At 43.2% G+C, this 26,256-nt stretch overlaps 1 protein-coding gene across 2 annotated transcripts in view; it reads left to right on the forward strand.

The window, feature by feature from the left end:
* LOC105023119 (thyrotropin-releasing hormone-degrading ectoenzyme) overlaps window positions 1-25,554 on the forward strand; it is a 162,485-nt gene extending 136,931 nt beyond the window's left edge. For both annotated transcript variants that reach the window (XM_034287934.1, XM_034287935.1), the window contains 7 exons: window positions 5,184-5,331; window positions 7,329-7,426; window positions 7,698-7,805; window positions 12,174-12,341; window positions 19,896-20,036; window positions 21,368-21,449; window positions 24,266-25,554. In XM_034287934.1, the coding sequence (XP_034143825.1) occupies window positions 5,184-5,331; window positions 7,329-7,426; window positions 7,698-7,805; window positions 12,174-12,341; window positions 19,896-20,036; window positions 21,368-21,449; window positions 24,266-24,409 (889 nt within the window). In that variant the 3' untranslated portion in view covers window positions 24,410-25,554. The remainder of the gene's footprint in view (window positions 1-5,183; window positions 5,332-7,328; window positions 7,427-7,697; window positions 7,806-12,173; window positions 12,342-19,895; window positions 20,037-21,367; window positions 21,450-24,265) is intronic.
* The last annotated feature ends 702 nt before the right edge of the window (window positions 25,555-26,256 follow it).

The raw sequence follows: 26,256 nt of genomic DNA on the forward strand, positions 1-26,256 counted from the left end.
GCATGTGTGCTTCCCTCCGCACAGAACTTGTGAAAGTACTAGGTATTTCTACCTGGTTTCTCATTGACAAATTTGAGGAAGAATCTTCTCTGAACAACCTCACTAATCTCACCGCTGCCGAGGTAACAATTAACAGACTATTAAGCTGTTAATGGCAGTTGATAAGAATATAAAGGGAACTCTAGCACCAGACTGCAGTTTTGGTCTTAGAGATTTTAGTCAGAATAAAAGGTAATTCTTTAAAAATATAAGAAGCATAATTGAAGGGTGTCGTAGTAGAAGGGGTGTTAATAATGGCTCTATGGACTGGTGGCCATTGTTAATGTTCCCTGACTGGAGCAATGCAGGAAGTAGAAACAGGAAGTGTACCAATCAATCTTCTCTGTGATTTGTTGAATTAACTCAGCTGACACCACAATCAATAGGATTTACCACACGAGCCACATCAGTTAGCCATTGTTCTATGTTACCATGTAAACATTTGTCACGTGATAACACCATATGTGTCAGTTGATCCAACAAGCACGGAGACACAGGACGCAAGTGGAGTTCTCGAACAAAACTTTACCGGGCAAATAAAAGGGTTGCGATACAAGCGCCAAACAAGGCACTATGTGCTCAACCAGGAACACACAGACACGGCTTTGGCATCGAGCGATACAGGGTCAATAAGCAACGGGGGTGTGAGAAACAGAGGGCCAGACATAGGCGGATGATTGGGGTTGATGAGGACCAGGTGTGTCCGATAAGGTAGAGGCAGCTGATCCGTGAGCGTGCTGAGGGGCAAGCGAGGGCCAGTGTTCTAGAACACTGGCGACTCAGGGCGTCGCAGAGCGAGAGGAGATGGGCGTCGGCATCGTGATCAATATGAGGCAGCCATGGCAAGCACGTCCGTGGGTTTCCCGGTCAGAGGCAAGGTCTTTTTTACCAACAATTTCACCGACTCTGAATAAACCGGGCCATGGCCGAGAGTCACGTACAGTACTAGCATTATGTCTTAAGGGCCATACTGTAACTATATTTTACGGATGTGTATTTATCGATGCGAGCACATTCCTCGTAAGGGAATCATTTCTTCATATCACTCCTCAGATCCAACCTAGAAACAATTAAACGTGCCCACAAAGACACGGGAGGTTCCGGCAGACCCTATACTGTGGTAGAAGCCCACAGCCACCTTCAGTCCATGCTCAAACCCGACCTTCCTTTGCCTAACTCTTTGTTCTGGCGTCTTCGGTCTCTTGGCCGCCCAGTGGTGGAAACAGTTTCCCCTTGAAGCTAGGACTGCAGACTCCTGCTTCATTGGTTTAACAGCAACACACACAACAAGCTGATGTCATTCCTAAGTTTACATCCATTGAGATTTGTGTGCGTTCTATGTTGAAGGTTCTATTGCTAGTGTGTTGTCTGTGAATAATTGAATGATTCCTATGTCTTATTAACACTTGCAATTGTTGTGCAAAATAAAGACATGCAATTGTTGTGAAATCATTTAGTATTTTGAGTTTTGTAGCTTGTTTCATATGACACTGAATGTGCCTGTGGTGTAGTTGTGTGTAAAAGCAGATTCTACATAATCTACCAGGCTCTCCATAACATTTGGGGAAAAAACAACATTTTGCTTAATTATTTACTGCTTTCCCTATTTTGCATCCAAAAGAGGGGTCTCTTTGGTTATTTTTTATTCAGTTTAGTGTTTGGGGAAAAAGACTTTCCTTCATTGTCCATTTTCCTAAAGCGTTCTGTTCTTGTCCTCACCACTGTCGATTAGCCTGTGGGGGTCCTGGAGCAAAATCAAAACCACCTCCTTGTTTTAGACTCTCCACTGAATATAAAACATATATTTATGATTTTTTTCGCTCCGACTTGTACTTTCTTAGGAATTAATTTATACGTGCAACCTGATGTTGGGGATATGGTCCTTAGCGTAGCTTTTGGTTGATGGCACGGCTGGTGTCTGTGTTTCCACTGGAAAATATTTCTTTGGTTTCACAAAAGTTTGCGTGCTGTGATTGGTCAGAGGTTTGCGCGCCTCCATCTGCCCCGGTGCAACGCGGCCACTCCCCCAGCCCCCCCCCCCCCCTGTATTTTTTTGGAAGAAAAAAGATTTGATGAATGAGAGCGCGTCCGAGACATTAAGATGCGAGCTAGAAAAGGCAGAGTGTGACATGCTACCATGGTCTACTGGGGCCTGGAGAGCACCATAGCAGGCCGTCAGCTGGGATTTCTTACACGGTAAAGCTTAATGTAAACAACTGACACTGACGAGTGCTGTAATTCTTAATATAACTCTTATTATGTGAGGGCATGTGTTGTTTATCCCGGCTGTAATTCATATTAAGCCCTGAATGCTTTAATCTTAGCATGTAAAGCCCAGATTAGGTTATTGTATAATATACATTGCATTAAGGAAATGTTACCCAAGACTGATGTGTAATTGTTGTTCAATGTAAACAGAATAAAATATTTAGTTGAATTAGAATAATGATCATGATACGGTATGAGGTCATATGTACTGAGCATGATCGAAACATGTTTCTGTGAGGCAACATTGTTTTTGAAAATGATGAACTGAATGAATGTAAAGACACTAGAATGCTTGCGTTACTTTACCTATACTAAGATATATTCCCCTGCCGTTCCAGCTCAGTCTGAGTCACTGCAGAATGTCAATGCTGGACTGTCTTTTTCTTTAGCGACGAGAGAGAACAGTAGTTAATAAGGATGAGGTCTGGGCAGAGTGACAGGGAGAGAGGGAGAGAGAGAGAGAGGGAGAGGGTGAGAGAGGAAGAGACAGAGTGAGAGAGAGTGAGAGGGAGGGTGAGAAGAGAGACGCAGAGAAAGAAAAGGACGGAGAGAAAGACGGCATAATTTCAAGTTCTTTATTTAATTTTTGGGAGAAGAGCAGCAGCACAGCTAATTTTAGCCTGGGCAAGAGTGTTGAGAGACAGAGAGAATGAGAGAGAGAGAGAGGAAGGAAAGGAGAGAAAGAGAGAGAGGCCAAATTCAAAGAAGGGTTACAGGCCTCTCTGTTTTAATGGACCAGGCCCAGAGACAGTAGAGAGGGACTCATCCTGCCATGTTACTCTAACATTACATTTCCTGGCTCCTTTTCCAAAGACCTTTTATCATGTTTTATGGATTTTATGCAAAGGGAATTTCGGGTATGATTCCTACCCAGGCTTATACAGCATGAGAGTTATTATAGACTCCTCAGCATGTCACACTGGCAGAGGCAGAAAGCAGGTGAGGTGAAAGGATGGAAATCCAGCTGCTACACAACATCATGCCTGACTGAAACACTGCTGAAACCTTGTTTATTATAAGTCAACGTGGTGATCTCTACCATTGTAGCTGACACTGAATAGGCAATTTGAATCAAGCACTCGAGAACGCTCGGATTTATATCAAAATGAGACCCGAATCCCAAGTGCACCAGCTTAGGGCTCTCGCGTGGCACGTCTGCCACTTCGGACACACCCACTTAGTTGCTCAGATTTTAATGGGGTTGCTTCTACTATAGGAACCCTGTGTGTGTCTGTCAGTATGTCTGTGTGTGTGTGTGTGTGTTCTGTCTTATCCCTAATCCTAGATAACATCTGTCTGTCTGGTCGTTTGGGTCGGTGCGTGGATAAGGTGTGAGAATACCTGGTCAGTTGAGAAGGAGATGTAATACACTTAGGGGTGTATAGATGGAGGGTAATTATTATATTTGATGGTCCCTCACCCTGAAAGTAATCTGTGTGCCAAGAGAAACAGTAGACCATAGTTCACTTTTCTATAAACAGATATAACTTCAGCTAATGAGAGCTAAAAATCCATGTAAGAAGATTGGAGAGTGCGAGCATGATAAAAAATCGAATGCAATAAACGCCATAATGGTTTGACTTAAAAGGTAATTTCATGCATTTAAGAGCAAACACACAAATGACCTAAATATGTCTGCCTATTTTCTACTAGCTGTGGCGAGCGTCTGTAATGGCTCCTCAGAACAAACCCAACAGTGAGAAACTTTTAAGGGATCAAGCTTTTCTTTCAATCTTTTTGATCCAGCATGTGTGAAGAAGAATTTGCACATCACCAGGAGATGCTTCCAATCAGTTCTGTGACGATGCCTCTCTGGGAGGATCAGGGCCGGCTCTAGCCTTTTGGGGGCCTTAAGCAAAATTGTATTTGATATGCCTAGAACTGGCTGTACACCTGTCTCTCCCCTTCCATCTGCTCACCAGAACTTGCACATCCAATGGAGCAAGTCACCCATCTCTCCCTCTGCACAGCGAGGTAGCTACCCCAAAACACCTTCCTTCCCCTACTGACTCCTCCTTTCCCCTACTGACTCCTCCCTTCCCCTACTGACTCCTCCCTTCCCCTACTGACTCCTCCCTTCCCCTACTGACTCCTCCCTTCCCCTACTGACTCCTCCTTTCCCCTACTGACTCCTCCCTTCCCCTACTGACTCCTCCCTTCCGACGTTCAAAAAACAAACAGTATGATAACTTTAGACCTTGATACATATGCGGTAAAACACAGTTCTCATCACAATTGAATGTTCTCTTCGAGGCCTTTGCTCCCAATAAAAATGTGCTCTGTTAGGCGTAAACATGATTGCGTTTTTAACAAATAACACAGAGCCTTATGAACCAACGCAAGCAGCCTAATCGTAGATGGAAAGTAAAGTAGTCTCCACATATAATATTATTCAGTGACTGAATTCATCTTCATGTAGAAATATATTTGTTTATATGTATAATATATATTTTTACTCAATTTATTATATGAGATAATTTTTCGGGGTTGCGACCAAATCATGCGCTGGTGCCAACTGAAAGACTCAGTGGAAACTGTCTTGAGCCTGACCTGTATATTATATTTATCCTGTCCCATCGAACTGCTCTAAAATGCTCCAATTATGCTTTTATTATTTTTCTGTAAATGTATTGAAAGCAGTAACTCCCTTCAAAGTGCTCCGAACCATTCACGAATCTAGGACCAGACAAATGTGTTCACAATAACATCTTTAGTTTCTTAATGGTGTGTGGGCTAATGGGAAAATATGGTACATTTAAAAATTTACAGAAAAGCTTCTGTTTTGGAGATGTGGCTTTCACCAGAGGGTGACAAACTGGTATTTGATTATTTTAAACCCTAGTGGGTATTTAATATCTCTTCTGCTCTGTCTACAGGGCCGGTTATCTGCCTCAGAATGTGCCCCTCCAGATCATCTGCTACCTCCCGCAGGAGAGAGAGTTCCTCCCCTGGCACGCCGCCAGTCGATCCCTGTACCAGCTGGACAAGCTGCTGGACCGGACAGAAGACTACAACCTCTTTAGTGTAGGTCATAGGCTCTGACCTTTAACCCTGACTTCTAAGCCCGAGCCTAACTCTCTTCCTTCGGTGTGGGCCAATATCCTGCGTCTGTGACTCTGATCAAGGTGTGCTGTGTGTCAGGGGGTGCGTTCATCACGGCTTCTGGTTGAGTCAAACTGTTACTTGATAAACATTTCAGCTGGGGGGATTTAAATGAGTATTCCAAAAGGGTACGGTAAAACAGGAAACAGCTAAATTTAGGTACGATTTAGTAAAAGAAAAAGTTAAATTATCAAACTGCTAATGACTTTTTTTCTATTCCCACGTCATTTCAAATCGGGTCTACTGCACACGGCCGTCTGATTATGAGTGCCAGACGTTTATGTCCCAGACCGGTGTGGAAACTAAGCCAGAATGATCCAGAAAGGGGTTCTGTCACCTCACAATAATACTACAATGACAACAAGGCAGGAGATTAGTGGCTGAGACAACCAACACAGCAGTGGATGCTTTTATTCAGGCTACAAGGGTTTAGTGGTTCTTACGACATTCACGGAATGTCATTACACTTTTTGATTTGTTCTTTCATTAAACTTCTTTGTTTTTTATGCTGGAATTATTCTGAGTGCACGAGGTGTCCAACTGGAGAGCCACTTCGAGTAACTGATTGACAGTGAAATAAATTATGAGAAATAGGTCCACAGAGATCACAGGTTGCTGTGTTACATGGGCTGTAGGCACACGTGACCTATGTTGTGGATTCTATTCTATGTAATTCTATGATCATACCACTGCAAATATCTGTGCATGACTCCACACACACACACACACACACACACAACGTGATGATGAAGCCTTTGTTAAATCGGCACTAATGATGGACCCTTTCCGAGGTAACGGCGAGGGAGAGTGTCTGGTCTGTTCGCCGTCTCCGCCCCTCTGGGGGCGGGGTTAATTTGTTTACAGTGTCTGTCCGAGCAGATGTTGTAAAGAGAAAAGGAGGGACATAAACAGCTGCGGGAGATTATTCACGGCCTGGTGTTCTGGCAAGATACACAGCACACACACAACACACATACACACACACACACACGGAAATGTACGGATTTAAGCACGCAAACACACACGACTGAGGAGTGTTCATTGTTCAGCTGTGAGGTATCAATCTGTTGCAGGCTTGTTTTCCAAATAGCAGCCTATTCCCTACATAGCGTACTACTTCTGAGCCATGCCCTATTGGTGGGTAGCGTGCCCTAAATAGGGAATAGGTTGATTTACATAAAGAACAACAGGAACAGAAGTGTTGTCACCTCCTGCTAGGATGAGACGAGGAAAGTTAGAAGTTTTAATCTGTTTGCATGGACACCTGTGTTTGTGTGTGTGTGTGTGTGTGCTTGTTTGTGTGTGTGTGTGTGTGTGTGTGTGTGTGTGTGTGTGTGCGTTTTGCAGGCCTCTAATCCATTTTCTTGGCGGCCGGGCCGGGCCCTAATGTTAATCATTATCTAGTTTCAATAAGGAACCATGAAGGAGAGATGCTACGCTAAATTAGCCGTGGCCTTACCTGCTTTGTAGTTCACGGAGGCAACACAATTATAGGATGTGTCCTCCATCACACCCTATCCCAGGGTAGAACACTCCTTGGGGCCGGAGTTCATAGACGACAGGTCAGAAGTAGTGCGCTCTGTAGGAAATAGGTTGAGTAGTGGGACGTAGCCACAGTCATTAACGGCAGTTAGCCGTTTTATGGTTGCTCGCTGTCCTCCTCCTGTTTAATTCCACGATGGAGCCAGTCTGGAGTAAATCCAAACCCTGAGGCAGTTGTCCTTGATTAGAGCCTTTTTATTAGAAAATATCAAAACCTCTGTGAATTACGCTGCTTGCGGGCCATTAGGATTGAACCCCTGCTGTTATTTGGGATTCCAGTTTACATCCACGGTCAACTGCCAACCGTGCTCCAATTGCGCCCTCCCCCCCCCCCTAACAAAAGCTAATGACTTTGTTTTTCTTTTTCTCACCGGCAGGACTTTGTGCTGAAACAAGTGGCCTCTAAGTACCATAAGATGGGCTGGCCCTCAGCTCTCACCGACGGGTCCATCCTGCAGACATCTTATCAGATTGAGTATGTCACACTCACGGTCAGCTCAGGAGTGGGTGGGTCTAGGTGCTGTTGTCACTCCCACGCGGACCATCTTACTTTTTCTGTCCCGCTTTCCTCCCGCCCATTTTTATGTCTCTCTTCTCTCTCTCTCTCTCTCTCTCTCTCTTTCTCGCCTTCACTCCCACTTCCATACCTCCCTGCCTGTCTTTCATCAACATCTGTTTCTCCCTACCACCTCTCCCTCCCTCCCTCCTTCCCTCCCGCCTTTCCCTCCCCCTCCGATCGTTAATAGAGAGCTGCAGAGGGAGGTGATCATGCTGGCCTGCAGTTTTGGGAACAAGCAGTGTCACCGGCAGGCCGTGTCACTCATCTCTGATTGGATCTCAAGCAACAAGAACAGGTGCAGTATGTCGCGTGTTCAGTTCTCTGGGGGAAGGCTGCAAAAGCTCAGGCGCAGCTCGGTTGGCGATCAGACAGTTCACACAGGCTACTCCTCCGCAATATCTTCACCCGTTTTCTGATTGGTTCAGAGCTAGCGACTAGCGATTCAGTGAGATGAAACATTAAGCTTTAGGCACTAGCTTCGGGCGGTCATCAAAAAGCAGCACAAGGTGAGTTAGCGTTAGCGGGGTAAGACAAGCGCCAAGTGGTCCCGAGGGCTACAATCGCCGCAGTGTACCATGGGACTGTGCTGTTATTTCAGATAGGCCTGTCGTTAACAAATGGCACATTCTGGCTCAAAGTAGGATTCATGTATTATGCAGAGAGGAGGCTTCTATTTCCGGTTCTACAAGTGTTTTCCTCCCCGATTCCAAACAGATACCTCTTCTGTTCTGATACCATCAAAGTGGCCCTTCTCTGTTCCTCTGAAAATAGCTGACAGTTGGAGTCAGTTTTCACTTGAACCACAATTTTCAATACCTCCTTTCTGACAGAGCAGAATATCCCATTGTTGATTCCCAGTGGGCTTGGCATAGATTTTAGTTGCGATCAATAGGGCGAGTTCGAGAACCTTGCCAACATCAACGTTCACAACACCAAGTGTCCATGGAAACACTAAATCCGTTGCTCGTCTAATTCCCTCCCTCTGTTGCTCTCGGCGATGCACGCCACAAAACCTCAGATCTACAACATCGGCTTACCCTTGCACGGATGTGACAATGACGACGGTTTCCTCATCTCTGCCATGATAATGGTCTCCTCATAACAGTGGTCTCAATGGTCTCCTTATGACAATGGTCTCCTCATGACAATGGTCTCCTCATGATAATGGTCTCCTTATGACAATGGTCTCCTCATAACAGTGGTCTCAATGGTCTCCTCATAACAGTGGTCTCAATGGTCTCCTTATGACAATGGTCTCCTCATGACAATGGTCTCCTCATAACAGTGGTCTCAATGGTCTCCTTATGACAATGGTCTCCTCATGACAATGGTCTCCTCATGACAATGGTCTCCTCATGATAATGGTCTCCTCATGACAACGGTCTCCTTACTTCTATAACAACAGCCTCCTCATCTCTCTATAACAGTGGTCTTGGCATATCCGTTACTACACAAATGTCCCGGAATGCCCCTACAACCCCGGTCTCCTTTTAGGGAGGAACATCCAACAACCCAAGCCCCAACAGGCTCTTTGTGTTGCCTTTCAGAAGACAGAAATTGCCCATTGCAATTCCCCTGGCCCTGTTGTCCCCTGCGCAGCAGTACCTGAAGATCACAGAAGTGAGCAGAACATAGGAGATGTACTGCAGGAAGCAGTGCAGGTGTCACCTCTATCTGGCCCTGACTGCTTCGGTAGTTCACGGATCAGAGTTGATCCGGTGTGATTTAGCTGGCTCTTCGTAGTCTCTCCCTCAGGGGGAGAACACCGCGGTTCCACCTCAAGAGTCCTTGACATGCTCTCTAGATCTTAAACGACCTCTTAATCTGACTTGGCGCACACCGCACCCTATTCCCTTTATAGTGCACTGCTTTCTACCAGGGCTTGTAGGGGAATAGAGTGCAATTTGGGAGGGAGAGGGAAATATACGGGTTAAATGACGATATTTAATGGCTAGCGCTGGGCGTAAACGCAAAAACAATTACGTCTTTCAACTGTGTAACTCATCGATGCGCCATAGTGGCTTATAATTTAAAGACTTCTTCAGACACTTTTTTGCTTTATTGGACAGGAGAGTCGTCAAAAAAATATAGGAGAGAGTTATTGCTGGAAGAGCGGAAGGCCGGATTTGAACCCACTCTGCAGCAGGGGTGTCCAGCTTTACATCTGGACACCCCTCAGCCTACATACCCTGTCATTTAATGTTTAGGCGAGAGACCATTATTTTACCCCAATGAAACAGGAAATCATGAATGACCACCTAAGAGTTTCCAATGACACAGTACCCGATAAAAGTTGGACATACTTACCTATTCAAGTGAATGGGTACGTTAAAAGGTAAATGTGTCCAAACTTTTGACTGTATATCAATGGGAGGATATTCGTTTCAAATTTGCTTTATATGTTCTTGTTCCTTTACAATTTTAACCTCGATTAAAGGTTATATGTCTTTCTTTGCACATATTTACGATGGCTGTCGATAATTGTGGCATATAGTATATTCCACCAGGCAGTGTTAATCCATTCAACATTCAGACGAATTCGATCAACACTTGTACTTCAGCCTGTATTTTGACAGAACACCGGCATGTCAAATCAAAGGCACAAATAAAGTCTCTGAAAGGCAGCCTTGATTCCTCTGGAGGAATCCTCTAAATGTCGCTCTCCCAATATATTCTGGAAGTGTGCTGTGCAGTGCATGAAAACACAACCCCAACTCATGACACTTCATTATGGACCTTTAGTTTGGCTTGAACTGCTGCAATTCAACCCCAATCCCCAGTTGGGCCACTGTACGACCTACATCTTACGGTTGGAATTCAGTGAATTTGCAAGATACTTACACCGATCAGCCATAACATTATGACCACTAACAGGTGAAGTGAATAACACTGATAATCTCGTTATCATGGCACCTGTCAGTGGGAGGGATATATTAGGCAGCAAGTGAAGCCGGAATAATTGACAAGCGTAAGGATCTGAGCGACTTTGACAAGGGACAAATTGTGATGCCTAGACGACTGGGTCAGAGCATCTCCAAAACTGCAGCTCTTGTGGGGTGTTCCCAGTATGCGGTGGTCAGTACCTTTCAAAAGTGGTCCAAGGAAGGAAAAGAGGTGAACCGGCGACAGGGTCATGGGTGGCCAAGGCTCATTGATGCATGTGGGGAACAAAGGCTGGCCTGTGTGGTCCAATCCAACAGACAAGCTCAAATTGCTAAAAAAAAAAACAAGGCGCCATTTGCAACTTACAGGACTTAAAGGATCTGCTGCTAACGTCTTGGTGCCAGATACCACAGCACACCTTCAGAGGTCTAGTGGAGTCCATGCCTCGACGGGTCAGATTTTAGAATTTGAGCGTAGTTCGACAGTCTAACTCAGAGGGAACCTGAAATGTGATCTTGTTTATCTCACTTGGTATTAATGCAACTGCGAAACAAACACTTTGAGTAATTGCTTGAAACACAGTTAATACCATCACTTTTACTCTCATAGATGGTCAGTGTTAGTATTGATTGCCCGGTTCATACATTTGAGAGCGGTTCAGTTTTGTCGCTAAGCTATTTGCACACAAAGGTTTGTACACCGAAAACTCATTGAGTAAACCTGCCGCGGCCCCAGAGATGTATGGGCCACAATCATTGAGTCATCAGTCACAGGAATGAACCATCCATATGGTTCTAGCTTTAATTTCGCACAGTGTGACACAAAAATACCATACCTAAGTACTTAGGACAAACACGGTGGCGTGACATCAAATCAAAATCACATACGCAGTTCAGCAGAAATGTATTTCAGGTGCAGCTAAAAGCTAATCTTAGTAGCTGTGTGTGGTGTATGCATGTGTGGTTGAGGGAGTATGTATGTATAGTATGTGTGTGAGTGTGTGTGTGTGTGTGAATGTGTATTTTTTTGTGCAGGATTGTGTGCCGATGCCTTTTCATGAATGGAGCATCTAAAACGATTTATCGGTTGAGTTTAATTGAGCCTGGCTCACAGCTAACAACGCCCCAATGTGTTTTAGCGTTAGCATAGCCTTGAACGGAACACTGTCGATTTCCTGAATGGTTGAATTTTTCTGTATCGCTTTGCTATCGTGAGTTAAGTAGTTTATGTGTTCACAGTTGCAATGTGGGCCAATGATTTGGATGACCGCCAGTGTTATTCTGTTGTTTAAAGCAGGCAATCTCTCTCTGGTGTAGGGGACACTATCGCGCTAAACCCTTTTTATATATATATGTTTTTATATATTATTTATATATATATATATACATATATACAGCTCTGTAAAAAATTAAGAGACCACTGCTCCTTTTTCTTTCCTTTTAAAATAAGGAAAGTTTTGAGTGAGGAACAGAAGTATTAAATTTGCAGTGGTCTCTTTATTTTAACCCTTATGTTCCTCATTCAAAACCTTCCTTTTGAACTTTTTTGGAAAGGTAAGAAAAAGGTGCCATTTTTTCCAGGGCTGTATATATGTCATATGCGAGGGAGAACTGCAATGTCACCAGTTGGAACAAACAGCAAGTAATCGTCTTTATTATAATTGCATGAAATAAAAAGACAATTATATGATTCATAATTATATGATTTATTATAATAGATCCATCTTATAAGAGGTTTAGTCATTCATTCGTGTGATGTGTGTGTGTTCCTCTCCCCACAGAATACCGCCTAATGTGCGAGACATCGTGTACTGTACAGGCGTGTCCCTGATGGACGAGGACGTATGGGAGTTCATCTGGATGAAGTTCCACTCATCCACAGCCATCTCAGAGAAGAAGGTCCTCCTGGAGGCACTCACCTGCAGCGACAACGGCTTCCTGCTCAACCGGTGTGTAAATCAGTGTCAACCGGTGTGTAAATCAGTGTCAACCGGTGTGTAAATCAGTGTCAACCGGTGTGTAAATCAGTGTCAACCGGTGTGTAAATCAGTGTCAACCGGTGTGTAAATCAGTGTCAACCGGTGTGTAAATCAGTGTCAACCGGTGTGTAAATCAGTGTCAACCGGTGTGTAAATCAGTGTCAACCGGTGTGTATATCAGTGTAAACCGGTGTGTAAATCAGTGTTGCTGCTCTAGATTTATTATTAATGTTACGTTTCTTTGCCATGCAATCACACTGATATGCTAAGATGTACCACAGTACGATCCACTGCTTGATTGCACTGGCGCTAATTCCCATCAATAGATGGTTCCACAAAGAAACAACTTGCTCTGGCTGAGTCATTCACCCACTACAGCAGAACATGGCTTTAATGTTCTCTCTCATGGAAATCAACAATGCATTCCTGCTCAACTGGTAAGTCACTTAAAATATACACCAAAAATGGACTTCAGAACAAATTTTTTATCCATGGAGGGACCAGGCATTAAGACAGTCTCCTGACTGGTAACTGCACGGCCTCACTGCTAGATAACTCTATTGTTCCTGTCACATGGATGTTCACAATGCATTTCTGCTCAACCGGAGATTCACTGACTCATCACTGCACCTTATTGCTTGTTCGTCGGGAAAATCTCAACAGCTCCAGGCTTTATCTGTAACCGTGGCACTGAGTCGAGGACCAGCGAAAAGAGTCGACTCAGTACTATGAACGTATGACATTAAGGCTTAAGTCACTTTTGGTTTGCCGACTTGGAAAGGTCAGGGGATTAAGCCAGGCCTTCTCTGTCCAGTCGCCCCCTGCCGTCCCCACACATGGCAGCCTTGAACCAGTGGAGTGAGGGGGGGGGGGGGTCGCTCTGGATCTGTCCACGGGCTACACATCATTGGCCTTGGCCTCATTCCCTTTTCTGTTAAATACTAGAAATAGCCGGGCGACGTGGATGACATATTGCAATGCCCTCGAGTCGTCCGCAGCAAGGGGCTGCTCCCTCTAAACCCTCCCGGTACTTGGACTGTAGATCCACTGAGCTGCTCCGCGCTGACCCTGGGGTACACGGCATGTAGTATATTACAAGCCGGGAGGTTCAAGCACTGAATACAGATTGGCCGAAAGCCGTGGTATGTGGGACCGTATGCCTTGGTGATGATGTCATGTAATTGCTTTTGTTGCGTTGGGTGCCGGTTCACCGCGGTAAGGTATATCTAGGGTTTGCGGTACATTGCCAGTATACCAAGGTGACGGGCGGTATCCAGGCACTCTGTGTTGTGTAATGCCTAAGAATGGCTATTAGCTGTGTGTATATTGGCCTTATAACACACACTTTGGGCCCTAATTACTTAAAAAGTGTGTGTGTATATATATATATATATATATATATATATATATATATATATATACATACACGGTATATAATATATCCTAGATCATGGCATTCCCCTAATACGGGGCTAGCATTCAGAACTATTTTATAGCACAGCATGGGCTCCTTCTACATTCATGCGTATCAAATAAGCCTTTACATCTTATTGGATAGAACCATACGAGCAAAGGCCAATAGCAAGCCAATGCCAGTCAGCCCGGAACTCACATAAGCCTTGATTAGCTTATTCCAGTATCTTTTCCAGTATCCACACTCTTCTTAGCGCTTGGAATAAATCGGTGCCGTGGGCGTGCAGTCCAGGTGGTGCGCAAACACACGTGTGTTAGCGTGTTCTGACAGTCGCTAGGTGTGTCAGAGCACAACAAAAGGTCTCACGCAGGGGTACCCCGCCCCCATACACACGAGAGCCAATCCACAGTCGGCGTGACGTATGGATTTTCGCCGCGCTGCGTTGCCAAAGCTAGAGGGTGAAGACGCCGCTGAATTATTCTAGTTCTGCTGTGTGCAAACACCTGCTGTCAAGTCTCGTTGCATCACGCTGGAAGTGCTGGCCCAAGCTGGAACGTGGGTACTTAGTATGTAAAGTGGTTGTCAGAGGAATGAGAGTGGAGTTCAGCTACATCGGCTGAACCCCTCCACGGTCTTAGAGCCTAGTCCCTATGCTTTCAGAACCGATGAGAACCATAGCCAATGATAGTGTTGATTGTCATAGGAATTCAGCGACTGTCAAATGATAGCTATATTTTTGCCGCGGTTTGAAAAAACCTTTTTGCAGGAAGAGCTTGCCCTTGTGTATTTTCTGTCCCCATCCTTGCTTGGCAGCTCACGTCACCTGGGACTAATGAAACTGCCGGGGAGAGAAAACAATAGAACAGTCCTAATATTTGACTGAGGACGTCTCACAGCCGTTCCCCGGCTGCTTCATTTGCATGAGTGTGCGTGTTTTCCAAAGACGAGCCAACGAGGAGCACCGGGGGGCACCGGGACAGAGCATGAGGGCACAGAGCAGCTGAGCATTAAGGCACAATGGCGTCAAGGCACTGCCAGTGGAGCAGAGAGCATGTGGCTGTGAACCAGCGGACCGGAGAAACAGTAACAAGCCCTGCTAACACAGGTCTCCTGAGGATTGGCACGGGTGTGTGTGTGTGTGTGGCGGGGGTGCGTTTGCCAACGTACACCCCCCACTCTCGTTGTGTGTGCCAAGAATAAAAAGAATAAGACAATGTGCCACACACTAAGCTACGCCACAATGCATGCGTGTCTGTGTCTCCGTGGCACTCGCCAACACGACCTCCTCGCTCCCCAATCCGCCGCGTGCGCCGTGGCGGGGCACAATAGGAGGCGGGGTTCATGGGACAGCCGTGATATTCTCCCAGCGACCGGGGGAAATAATGTCTCCGTTGCGCTCCGCGGGACCAGAAAGACGCCAGCTAGCGGAGGATTAAGCTGCCGGAGCTCAGGGGCCGGTTTCATTGGAAGGAATCATTTACTTCACAATGTCCTGCATCACCAATATCACCCTGCACTCTCCGTGGAGCGCTCCTGTAGCCTGTGGGCCTCTGGTTGAATGTAGTGCTCGGTCAGTAGAGCAGTGTGTGATTCGGGCCACAGCCACAAAGGCCCGTGAGAAACACCTTTATCTCACAGCGCATCACAGCGCTTGCATATGATCGATATCTTCTGGAATAGTTGAATGCTATTCTAAACCATTTCACATACTATGTTTGAGTCTCACGCAAAATACAGAACAACAGGCTGCTATGTCGCTGATTTAGGTCAGCGGTTTTCATACCTCTCCCAGGGGCGCTCGGTCAATGTGTTCCAGAGCTAACACACCTGAACCGACTAAGCTAATCATCAGGCCCCTTGACCACCTGATTCAGATGATCTAGTTCAGGGTTGCAACCAAATTGTGAGACGTCTGTGGATTCCCATGAGAGGTGTGAGAGCCAGTGATACAGGCAACATTATAGGTCACTGAGATCAATAAAACATGTCCAGTAACACTGACTCAACCAAACGGTTTTTCCTGTAATTGTGTTTTGATATATATTTGAAAGGCTTTTTGGTGTCTGTGTGCTGTGCCTTGGAAGATCAGGACAAACCAGCTGATTCATATGTCCTGTGCGTGCTCAGAGGCTCCCCGTTGATTGGCCGAAAGGTGATGTGACAAAACACAATCAAAAGCAATTTTATGAAAGCAGCCATTGATCCGCTGTAGCTAAATATCTCTGTTTGTTGGTTTTAGTTGTTTCTGTTCAGAGAGACTTAAATAAACAGGGTCATTTGGCAAATGTATTTCAGTTGATTCCACAGCACCTCCAACATTCTGTGGCAGTTTTTTCTGTATGCTCTCCTCCCTTTAAGCTAAATAACCAACACTTCTTACTAAAGTATGTTGGGCTAATGTAATATAATGTGGTGGTCAGTAACCCCATAATGTTATATTGTTTGTTTGCTCATTGAAGGCCACAATAATATTTAAATAACCTACAATTAAAGCCAATCAATTATTTTTAACAGCATGGGTTACATTATTCCAAATGTTTTTGGTAAGTGATAGATAAGCACACAAACAGATATTCGATGCATCTCAATTTATTTCTCTAGCCGTAGATTAATTACCAGATAGCTTATAGGCTACAAATGAAGATGGAGTTTTATTAAATTCCACTGATTGATAATCATATTTTGGCTTCTGGCTGAAATTTGCTCAGGCAACAAAATAAGTGAATAATAACATAAAATGCCAGCAAGATTATCTGATCAGCTCTGTTAATGGCTGAGCAACCTCAACTAATGATCCTATTCACTCATCTTGACTCGGTTAACTTTTCCCTGATGTATTTTAACCATATACTCCCATCTGAAATCCACCACTTATTTATCCAGACATGTCCCTATGCATATCTTAAAGCAGTGCAGTGGCCCAGTCAGAAGGGTTTATTGAGCGCAAGCAGCAATTGCTTTGGCCAGAAAGGTCTGAGGTCTTATACAGTACAATGTACCCACAGCTCTGTGAACTGAAGAGCTAAGCCGTGCCCTCGTTACCGCTCACTTTTTTATTTTTTACAATAGCACTATAGATTTGGGGCTGACCCCCAAAAAAAAAAAATTTGTCTGAAAACCTTGATTGCATGGTCTCAGTTGACATCGCTGGTGATCAGCCCGGTACCTGTGCTTCAGCCAGGTCATAGAGGACAGGCTGCTCTTAGCTACATGATGAAAGATTGTGGGGGGAAAAACAGAAGCGTGATTATTTTTGTTTGTTGTATAGCAGCCACACATAAATCATCATGTCACTAGATACAAGCCTAATTATTTAAAGGAGCATCAAGCTCATTTCCCCGGTGAAGATCATTATAACTTATTTCATTTGTAGCCTAATAGGTTTTCAGGAGTTGTGGTGGGAGCACCACAGAACGCAATCATCTTGTGGCTCCATGTTTACCTTACTTTGATATAGCTGTTTTTCTGTCTGTATTTGCGTCGTCATTTATTACAAAAAAAAAAGATGTCCTATCACTCAGAACACCAAATTGTCTGTAAACAATCATACTTTTTAACAGGCCTGTCCCATTTCCATCAAACCTGTTGCATTTTTTAGTTTATTTTTTACTCCATGACTTCACGTGAAGACTGTGGACGGAAATGTGGTTATTGACACATTGTAACTTGGTTTTAATAGTGTTTAATTGGGCCTGTACGGTAGGCCTAATCTCTTCCCTGCAGCTGGAAATAGCCTGACGGACATAACATGTATTTTCAAAGCCTACCGTCCATACAAGGAATGGGTCTGCTAGTTGACAGATAATGGCTCTGTTGCTGATGAGATTAATGTGGCGTTGTTTGATAAATCCCTAAGAGTGGTATGGTGAGCTATAAACCACCGCTGGCCCCAGATCTGGTTTAGCAGACGCTGGAATGGAGTCTCACTCCAAATTATTTATTTAGGGCTTTGAGGCACACTTTTCTTTCCCCACCGCAGGCAGGTGGAAAATAAGACCCATGTCTGTGATTACATCTGTGTGTGTGTGTGCACGTGTGTGTGTGTGTGTGTATAGACGGTTATCTTAGACACATAAGTAATACTCCATCTACAGCCATGAAAACTGGACAGGGTGGATGAGAGCATCTCAGTGGCTGGGGGGGGGCGGGGTGGATGCTGCCTTGCATTTAGTATTGATTCCAGTCTCCTTCGGCACCCTTGCAGTAAATTGTATCCCTGTCCTCCATGTTTTTATTAATGCATGTTCTGATCTCAGCGGCTGGATAAACGCTGCCTGTCTTGGTAGACAGTGTTCAGCCGGCTCTAACATTAGATAACCCTGGCACAACACCGTTAGCAACCTTTTACACTCGCTGAGGCCTTGGGGGTGGAATCATTTCCTGTTTTGGGGGGGGGGGGGGCCCATACTATTTTGGGTTTGGGATTCCGATGTGGTAATCGGGCCCCCAGGGGGTTTGGGGGAACATGTGCTTTAAAATCAGAGAACAGAACAGCAGACCAAAGGGTGTGTCTTTGTTTACACGGGGTGATCGTTTTGGAAGCTGCTTTAAGATTCAGCGTTGATTTAGGTTACGTTAGTAATTTCATCCTTTATTAGTTTCGGTTATTGCCCGTCATTAGTATCAGTCGACTGAAAACCAGTACATTTTCTAATGTCATTTTAATCACGTTTCATAAATTAATATTTAACTCCCATCGCGTGCATGTTTAGATGGGCATTTGATCCCTTTGCAAACAGTAGCTGGTACAGTGTTATTGTGGCAGGTTGTAACACGTGCCAGCTATGATTTACAACGTACTAAACGCCTCTCTACACCTTAAAACAAGACGCACAACTTACCATTGGTTTTAATTTAGAGAAGTGAGGGCATTCCAGTGGTAGTACTTGTAGGTTTTCATACAGTACCCAACACCAGTCTTAAAGTTAATGTGACCAATTTATTTGACCACTTTTACCCAGAGCCTGGCTTCTCTCTAAGGTTATTCCAGGGTGCCTTTCTTTTTAGTGTTCCTTGGTGTTTTGTTTTCTTGGTGGTTCCCAGCAACTGGGCATCTATGTACATTTTTGCCTTTGGGGTTTTAGGCAAGGTGTTTATTTAAGCAATATATAATAAAACTGATTTTGAAATTAATATAATGGTGATGGATTGATTGAAATATTGCATCAATAATGCAAAAGCATCCTGATAACATAATACATTGGCTTAACTAGAGACTTGAACATTTATTTTTTTCGCTGAATGAATATCGCTGTGTTGAGTTAAATCAAGTTAAATCTGTCCACTAAGTATTATAATGGATCTAACATAAGTGATACGATAAATGCTTAAACGCTGGGACAGTCATCCTCATCTTCGTGGTTTAAAAGAGTTTCATACAGTCGATTGGTTGCAGTGTGAACTTAACCAACATATACAGGAAGATAATGAACAGAGTACGACGGCGAAGGGGGAATATTTCAGAACCAACAAAAAGAGTTAAGGTTTCTCAAGACCACCATGTAGCACTTCTACTCTCACTGCATGTAATTGCAAATTGAAAATGTGTACCGTGGCGCTGTCTTGTCTAATATCTTCAGTCTTTTTTTGCCTGCTTGACATTTTACGCTCATTTGCATAAGTGGCTATATCTACATTTAATACAGTCTCATCGGGTTCACACTGACTCAGGCTGCTGACACATGGTATTAAAACCGTATTTTGGTAATTGAATTCCCGCGTTCTCCTTCGGTGACTGAGTCGGCCCTAATGTATTTATGTATTTTCTACTTTAATAGCAGACTGTGTTTACTTCAGCAGAGGTACCTCTGGATGGGACAAGATGTTTGTGAGGCATTGTCTCTCGCTGGATGTTTATGATCATCGAGGCTCTGCAGTCTAAAAGTGTTTCTGAAAATGAAATTATTGAAGTCGTACTTTCTTCGCTGGTGCCTTTTCAGATAATTTGGACGATGCGCGGCGTGAACACTGCATTAAACTGCTTAACTTTCAAGGAGTTTATAATGTCTTCTTGTAAGTTCGGACCACACTGGGACGTTTCCCAAGATAAATCGGTTTCCCGTATGGGAAGGGTGGTTTTTAGACACTGTCCTCCTCTTCTTTTCCTCCAGGCTGCTCAATCTGTCTCTGAGTTCGGATCTGGTGCCGGATCAAGACGTCATTGATGTCATCATCCACGTGGGACGGAACCCCCACGGCAGACAGCTGGCCTGGAGGTACTTCAGAGAGAAGTGGGACGTCCTGAATTCGCGGTAAATGATTTCCACAGACACTCCGTTACTAAATTTGACCTGCGTTTGCCCACAGTCTGTTCATTGTTATTTAACCGAAAAAACAACACATTTTGAAGGGTGTGGCAACACTATATGGGATGATCAGACCACGACATCAATAATAATCCACAATGAAATTATTATAATAAATTAACACTTGAGGCTTCCTCTGTGTTGTTCCCAGCACACCTTCCCTCTCTTTGCAAGTACATTGGTGCTCAAGGGGAGGTCCTTTCACGCCTCTCTTCCAATGTTCTAGGATAGGGAGGTGAGGAGCATTGGACACAAGGACAGAATCTCAATCGAATGTACTTGAATCTTTGCCTTCTTCTCTTGACTCTTTCTCAAAACCCATTGGAAAAGAAGGGGAACAGGATATGACCTGACCAAATGAGCTTTGAGAGGGATACAAGAGAAGATGTGACTGACAAATCAATGTGATTGGGAATTTTCCAGGTACAGAGTTAGGTACCATTTTTAAGCGGTTTGAATTGGAACTACCAGGGAAAAAAACACAGAGAAAAAGGTGTTCACCTTTTTCGGTGCTACTGTCCGGTTAGTTGTCATATATCGTAGAATTGTCAAGGTGCGAATATCTCTTCCATTGGTTCAAAATGCAATCACTGCCACAGAGACAGAGGGGCGCATGTTAATTACAGCCAGCAGATCAAATCTTGATACAATAGTTGTTAAAAGAGAAACAAAGATTTACAAACAAAGTCTGTTGTTCATTTACAAAAATGTTACCAAAATGTTTTTAGGATGTGAGGTGACAGCCTACTTTTTGAAGTGATATGTTTTACTGTTGGAAGAAAACATCATGACTGGTTGGCTTCATGGTGCGCTCAGGTTATTTGTTTTTACAGTTGAAAGACATGTCTTTACTATTAGGCTCGCAGCAGAGGTTTATGCAAGTGCCTGCACACACACAGAAGATCCCCTCAAATTCAAGGTGCAATTCACACTCTACAACACCTTTTGGTATCACTAAATACAATTAAAATCATCATGTAAGCCAGAAATGAGATGTCCTTGACTCAAATAAAACTTGTCAGAGACCCTGAGTGTAACTCATTTTATGTGTTTTTAATGAGGTTATATTTTTTGCTCCTAATGCAATATCTGTTTACCAATCATTGCAATTAATCTTATTGTTGGTTTATACTAAATTCTAAGTAGATTACAGCTACTGTAAAGTTAATGGAATTCAGCTGCTGTTTGTTGCTCTGCCCAAGAGTGCTTTGGAATAGCGTTCAGGGAAACAACAGTGTTTGAAAAAAGGTTTCCTTTTCACCGATGTCCTCGTTTAGGTATGGAGAGGCTTTATTCATGAATTCGAAGCTAATCAGCGGGGTGACTGAATTCCTAAACACAGAGACGGAACTGAACGAGGTGAGTTTACTCAGGTTCAGTCTGTTATTCAGTCTTCTATAATCACATTTGCATTTTGGTCATTTAGCAGATACTCTCATCCGGAGTGACTTACAATTGTTTTGTCTTTGCCAGTGTATTGCTCACAAATGAATGTTTAAGTAATTACTGTGTTTCTTTATTTACTGATAATAAGAAGAGCAATTTGAAATGCTCACTCTGAGGAAACCAATTTTAATGTATTTACATATACACACCTTACTGATTGATAGGTGTTCCAGAGCCCAACCACTTACCAAGATGAATGGTCAGATTATAATGATATCTCGTCATGGTCATAATCTGGACAAAATAGGTCCAACCTACTTAAACCCAGTTGAAAACTCTGGAATTACCTATTTATTTTTAAAACACACTAAAAGGCCATTATATATATATGTATATGTTATTTAATGTTATATAATGCCATTTTAATCTGTTTTAAAAGGAAAAATATATATATATATTTAATAATTTTTCTCTCATTTACATCTAACCCATTGTGTGAAAATATAAAATCTAGTTTGCTACTACACTGCCACTTCTGGATAGCTAGGTGAAACAACAGTTTAAAAACATTGTCCATGACAATACTTATATAACTGTCTTACTCATCATTTCTGCTGTGCAATTGTCTACATGTATCTTGTAGTCCACTAAATCTCGATTAAATAACATTATCTTTCATAATAAAGCAAGAGAACTAGAAGCATAGCATTTATTCTTACTTACTATAAAAATAGTTTTTATTTACACAACCCCAATTTCCAAAAAAGTTGGGACACTTTGTAAAATGAAAAGAAAAACAGAAACCCTATATTAAATAGAAAATAGTACAAAGTCAAATGTTGAAACTGAGAAATGTTGTTTCTTGAAAAATATATGCTCACTTTGAATTTTATGCCATATTTTGGGACAGAGGCAACAAAAGGGTGGAAAAGTTGTGTAGTCCTAAAAAACTACTTGGTGGAACATCACACAATTAATTAAGTTAATTGGCAACAGGTCAGTAAAATGTCTGGGTATAAAAAGAGCGGAGAAGATGAGTCTTTCAGAACTAAAGATGGGGAGGGGTTGACCATTCTGCGAAAGACTGCGTGGTCAAATAGTGCACAAATTTAAGAATAACTTTTTTCAGCGTAAAATTCCAGAGTTTTGGGATCTAATCATATATGGTACCTAATATCATTAAAAAAAATCTGAGAATCCAGAGAAATCTCTGTACGCAAGGGACAAGGCTGAAAACCAAGATTGGATGGCCTCCTGTGGCAATGCATTAAAAACAGACTGGATTCTGTAGTGGACATCACTGCATGGGCCCAGGAACACGTATGAAAAGCATTGTCTGTGAGCACAGTATGTCGCTGCATCCACAAACCCAACTTAAAACTTTACCATGCAAAGAAGAAACCATAAATAAAAAATATCCGGAAATGCTGCTGTCTTCTCTGGGCCCGAGTTCATTTGAGATGGAGTGATGCCAATTGGAAAACTGTCCTGTTGTCTAATGAATAAAAAAATGTGGCGACTCATGGACGCCGCGTCCTCTGGACTGAAGAGGAGAGGGACCATCAGTACACAGTTCAAAACCCAGCATCCATGATGGTATGGGGGTGCATTAATGCACATCCCGCTTCAGAAATGTTTTTATATACAGGTTTCGTCAGCATATGTTGCTCCAAAACCTTTTCAGCTTTTTTGGAAAGGAAAAAAAAGGTGCAGTGCTCTTGTAATTTTTTCCGGAGCTGTATATACAGGTTTTGGAGCAACATATGCTGCCATCCAGACAATGTCTTTTTCAAGGAAGACCTTCCTTACTTCAGCAAGACAATGCCAAAACACATTCTGCACGTATTACAACAGCATGCCTCCATAGTAAAAGAGTCCGGGTCCTAAACTAACCTGCCTGCCGTCCAGACCTGTCGCCCATTGAAAACATTTGCCACATTATGAAATGAAAAAAACGACTAAGGAGACCCTGATCTGTTGAGCAGCTGGAATCCTATATCAAGGAAGAAAGGGAAAACATTTCACTTTCAAAACTACAGCAATTTGTTTCCTCAGTTCCTGAACACTTATTGTTGAAAGAAAAGGTGATGCAACACAGTGGTAAATATGTCCCTGTCCCAACTTTACTGAAACACGTTACTGGCATCAAATTCTAAATTTATTTTTCCCAAAACAATAACATTTCTCTGTTTATACTCGACCAGTTTGTTATTTGTTCTCTGAGATTGCAATTTGGATAAAAAGCTTCACAGAGTTTTTGTGTGAACATTTTAAGTATGCTCCACAGCCCTGGTTATCCCTAGAAACAGGGAATTTGGTCGACTTCTGAAATGAACTATTATTTTAATCTTTAATCATTACCAGTGACTTTGTTTTTTTCAGACTTTGAGTATAATTACTCACAGCAAAGGGAATGTTTGTCTGTTCAGCTTGAGCTCTGTGATTACTGTATAAAGTATTGGGAAAGGGAAATGGGAACTGTGAAACCAAACGCACATGGTTTTCCTCGAATCATCTTCCTCGTTTTACTCAAACAGTTCTGCGCAGACATGCGGTGGTGTGCAACGATGAGCAACTAGGTAGCAATTAGATTGTACCAGAAACAGAGTGGCAGGTTTTACTTCATCTTGCCGGGTCAGGGATTCGATCCAGCCAAATGCTCAGCCACCTGTTGCCACCTGCGCCAAAAGAAATATCTAGCCAAGTCTACGTATATTGTCCTTTCGGATATGCATGCTGTGCCATGTTTGTTGCCTGATTATGTACCTAAATCATGTCTGTTCCCTCAGCTGAAAGAATTCATCCAGATCAGTGGAGGAGGGGCGGGTCCAGCTTTCGCCCGGGCCGTGGAGATCGTAGAGGCCAACGTGAGATGGCACAGTCTCCATGAACGCCAGTTCTTCCAGTGGCTAAGGAAGTCACCCAACGGTTAACGCGCAGCCCACAGGGAACAGCCCCAAGCATGGCCTCTCTTTGAAACTATTATAGACCCAATGACAGCGGGCGGAGAAATTATCTAAAGATTTTTTTTAAAACACGCACAGAAAACATTCATATTTTAATTTGAATTGCAAAATAAAGCATTTACCCCCCTAGCCCCGGCCCACCCCCCAAACCTAAAAAAAAAGAAACTGGCAAGCAAGAGTGAAAGGGAACGTCATAAGAGTGTTAGAGTGGTAACCGAAATGTTGCTGGTTTGAATCCCTGGGCTGACAAGGTGGGAAAATATTTCGTTATGCCCTTGAGTAAGGCACTCAATTCTAATTGCTCCTGCTCTGTATAGGAGTGACTGCAAAATGTAAGTGTGGAAGAGTTAAGATGGACGATGTGGGCCAATGAGGATGCCCAATTGGCCCGAATGTTGAAGGTGGATTTGATTTGGTATAAATATTGCATGGTGGCATTCATCTGCAGAGACATTTTTATTTTCAGCGCATGGTGTTCAACCCTATTCTGATTGGTTTTCCCCTGAGCTGATCCCCATTACCTTGTCAATGACCTTTGAACCTCAGGTCAAGTGTTTGTAGCCTATGAGGGGAACGACAAGAGCTACAGGAAAATGAAGAGGAAACGGACATGGCTGCAATACTATCTGTAAGAGGAACAGTAAAAAAAAAGCACAAGTCGTTTTTTGTCACGATGACAATCAGTCAGTATTTTGATTGAGACAAAAGCAAAGAGGAACTGTAATGCAACAGAAAATATGTGTACCTAAAAAGTTTGAACCGTTCCCCTCTCTTTGAGGGGGACTAGTTGTGCGACGTCTGGAGCATATGGACAGGATCTGCCAGCTGATGTGGTGTTTGTTTTTGTGCGTGACGTGTTCTTAAATAACTTATCCTCCTCGTCCAAAAGCGTGTCCTGAATAACGTTAGGGACTGATTTTTGATTTCTTTCCTGAACCCAGGAAGCATAGAGGAAGCAAGAGCAAGGTGATTCCCTACAACTGAAGGAGTCACCGTATTCAATATTGATCGATTCTCATAAATAGCAGCATTTATATTTCCTGTTTGCACTGGAGTGTCCTTGAATTATACCGTTTAGGTGTTTGAGTAAAAATAAAAAATAATAAAAAGTTGTGATTTGCGGTCGATGTGTTATGTGAAAATATTCCATACTCCTGATGAGTTGACAGCCAGTGTGACACGATGTGATCATGCAGAAACCTGCCGCTCTTTAAGGTCAAACGAAATGCTTTCGGTTTTCATGTTGCGCTAATTACTTCAAAGTTTCTCTCAGAAACCTTGTCTAGGCAACCGCAGAGGTAAATAATACTTTTGCCGTTCCTGACAGATATTATTAGTTCTGTTGCTCCACAAACTAGTCCTACTCAATGGCCTTGATTAATGAGGAATAGAGCGTAATAATATGGTTTTACTGTGGATGCTTGGCAGAGAGAGCAAATCCCCACTGAGTGTGCTGAGGATTCCATTGCTATTTTTTTCAAGTGTAAAAAGTTCTATTTATAACCTCCTTTGCTAATCCTTGATACTGTAGACCTAAAAAAGTAAACAGATTCTGCAATTTTTTTCTTTCTTGTTGTTTTGACGTATTAAAATAGCATTTCTTTTCTAAATGGGAGAAGATATCTTTCTGTATTTTGAGCAGAGCAGCATTGGGATTTTGACGCTGACAAATAAATTATTTTGTACAGTAACGCAGCACTGCCTGACCGTGTCAGTGTGTTTGAGAGGAGCATTTGTGTTTGCTGTAAGTCTCCATTTTGTCTTGATGGGCTGGTTCTCAAAGACTGTCGGTAAAAACTGTTGTGGAAATGTTG

The sequence above is a fragment of the Esox lucius genome, chromosome 18 (genome assembly GCF_011004845.1).
Source record: "Esox lucius isolate fEsoLuc1 chromosome 18, fEsoLuc1.pri, whole genome shotgun sequence".
Classification (NCBI taxonomy): Eukaryota; Metazoa; Chordata; class Actinopteri; order Esociformes; family Esocidae; genus Esox; species Esox lucius.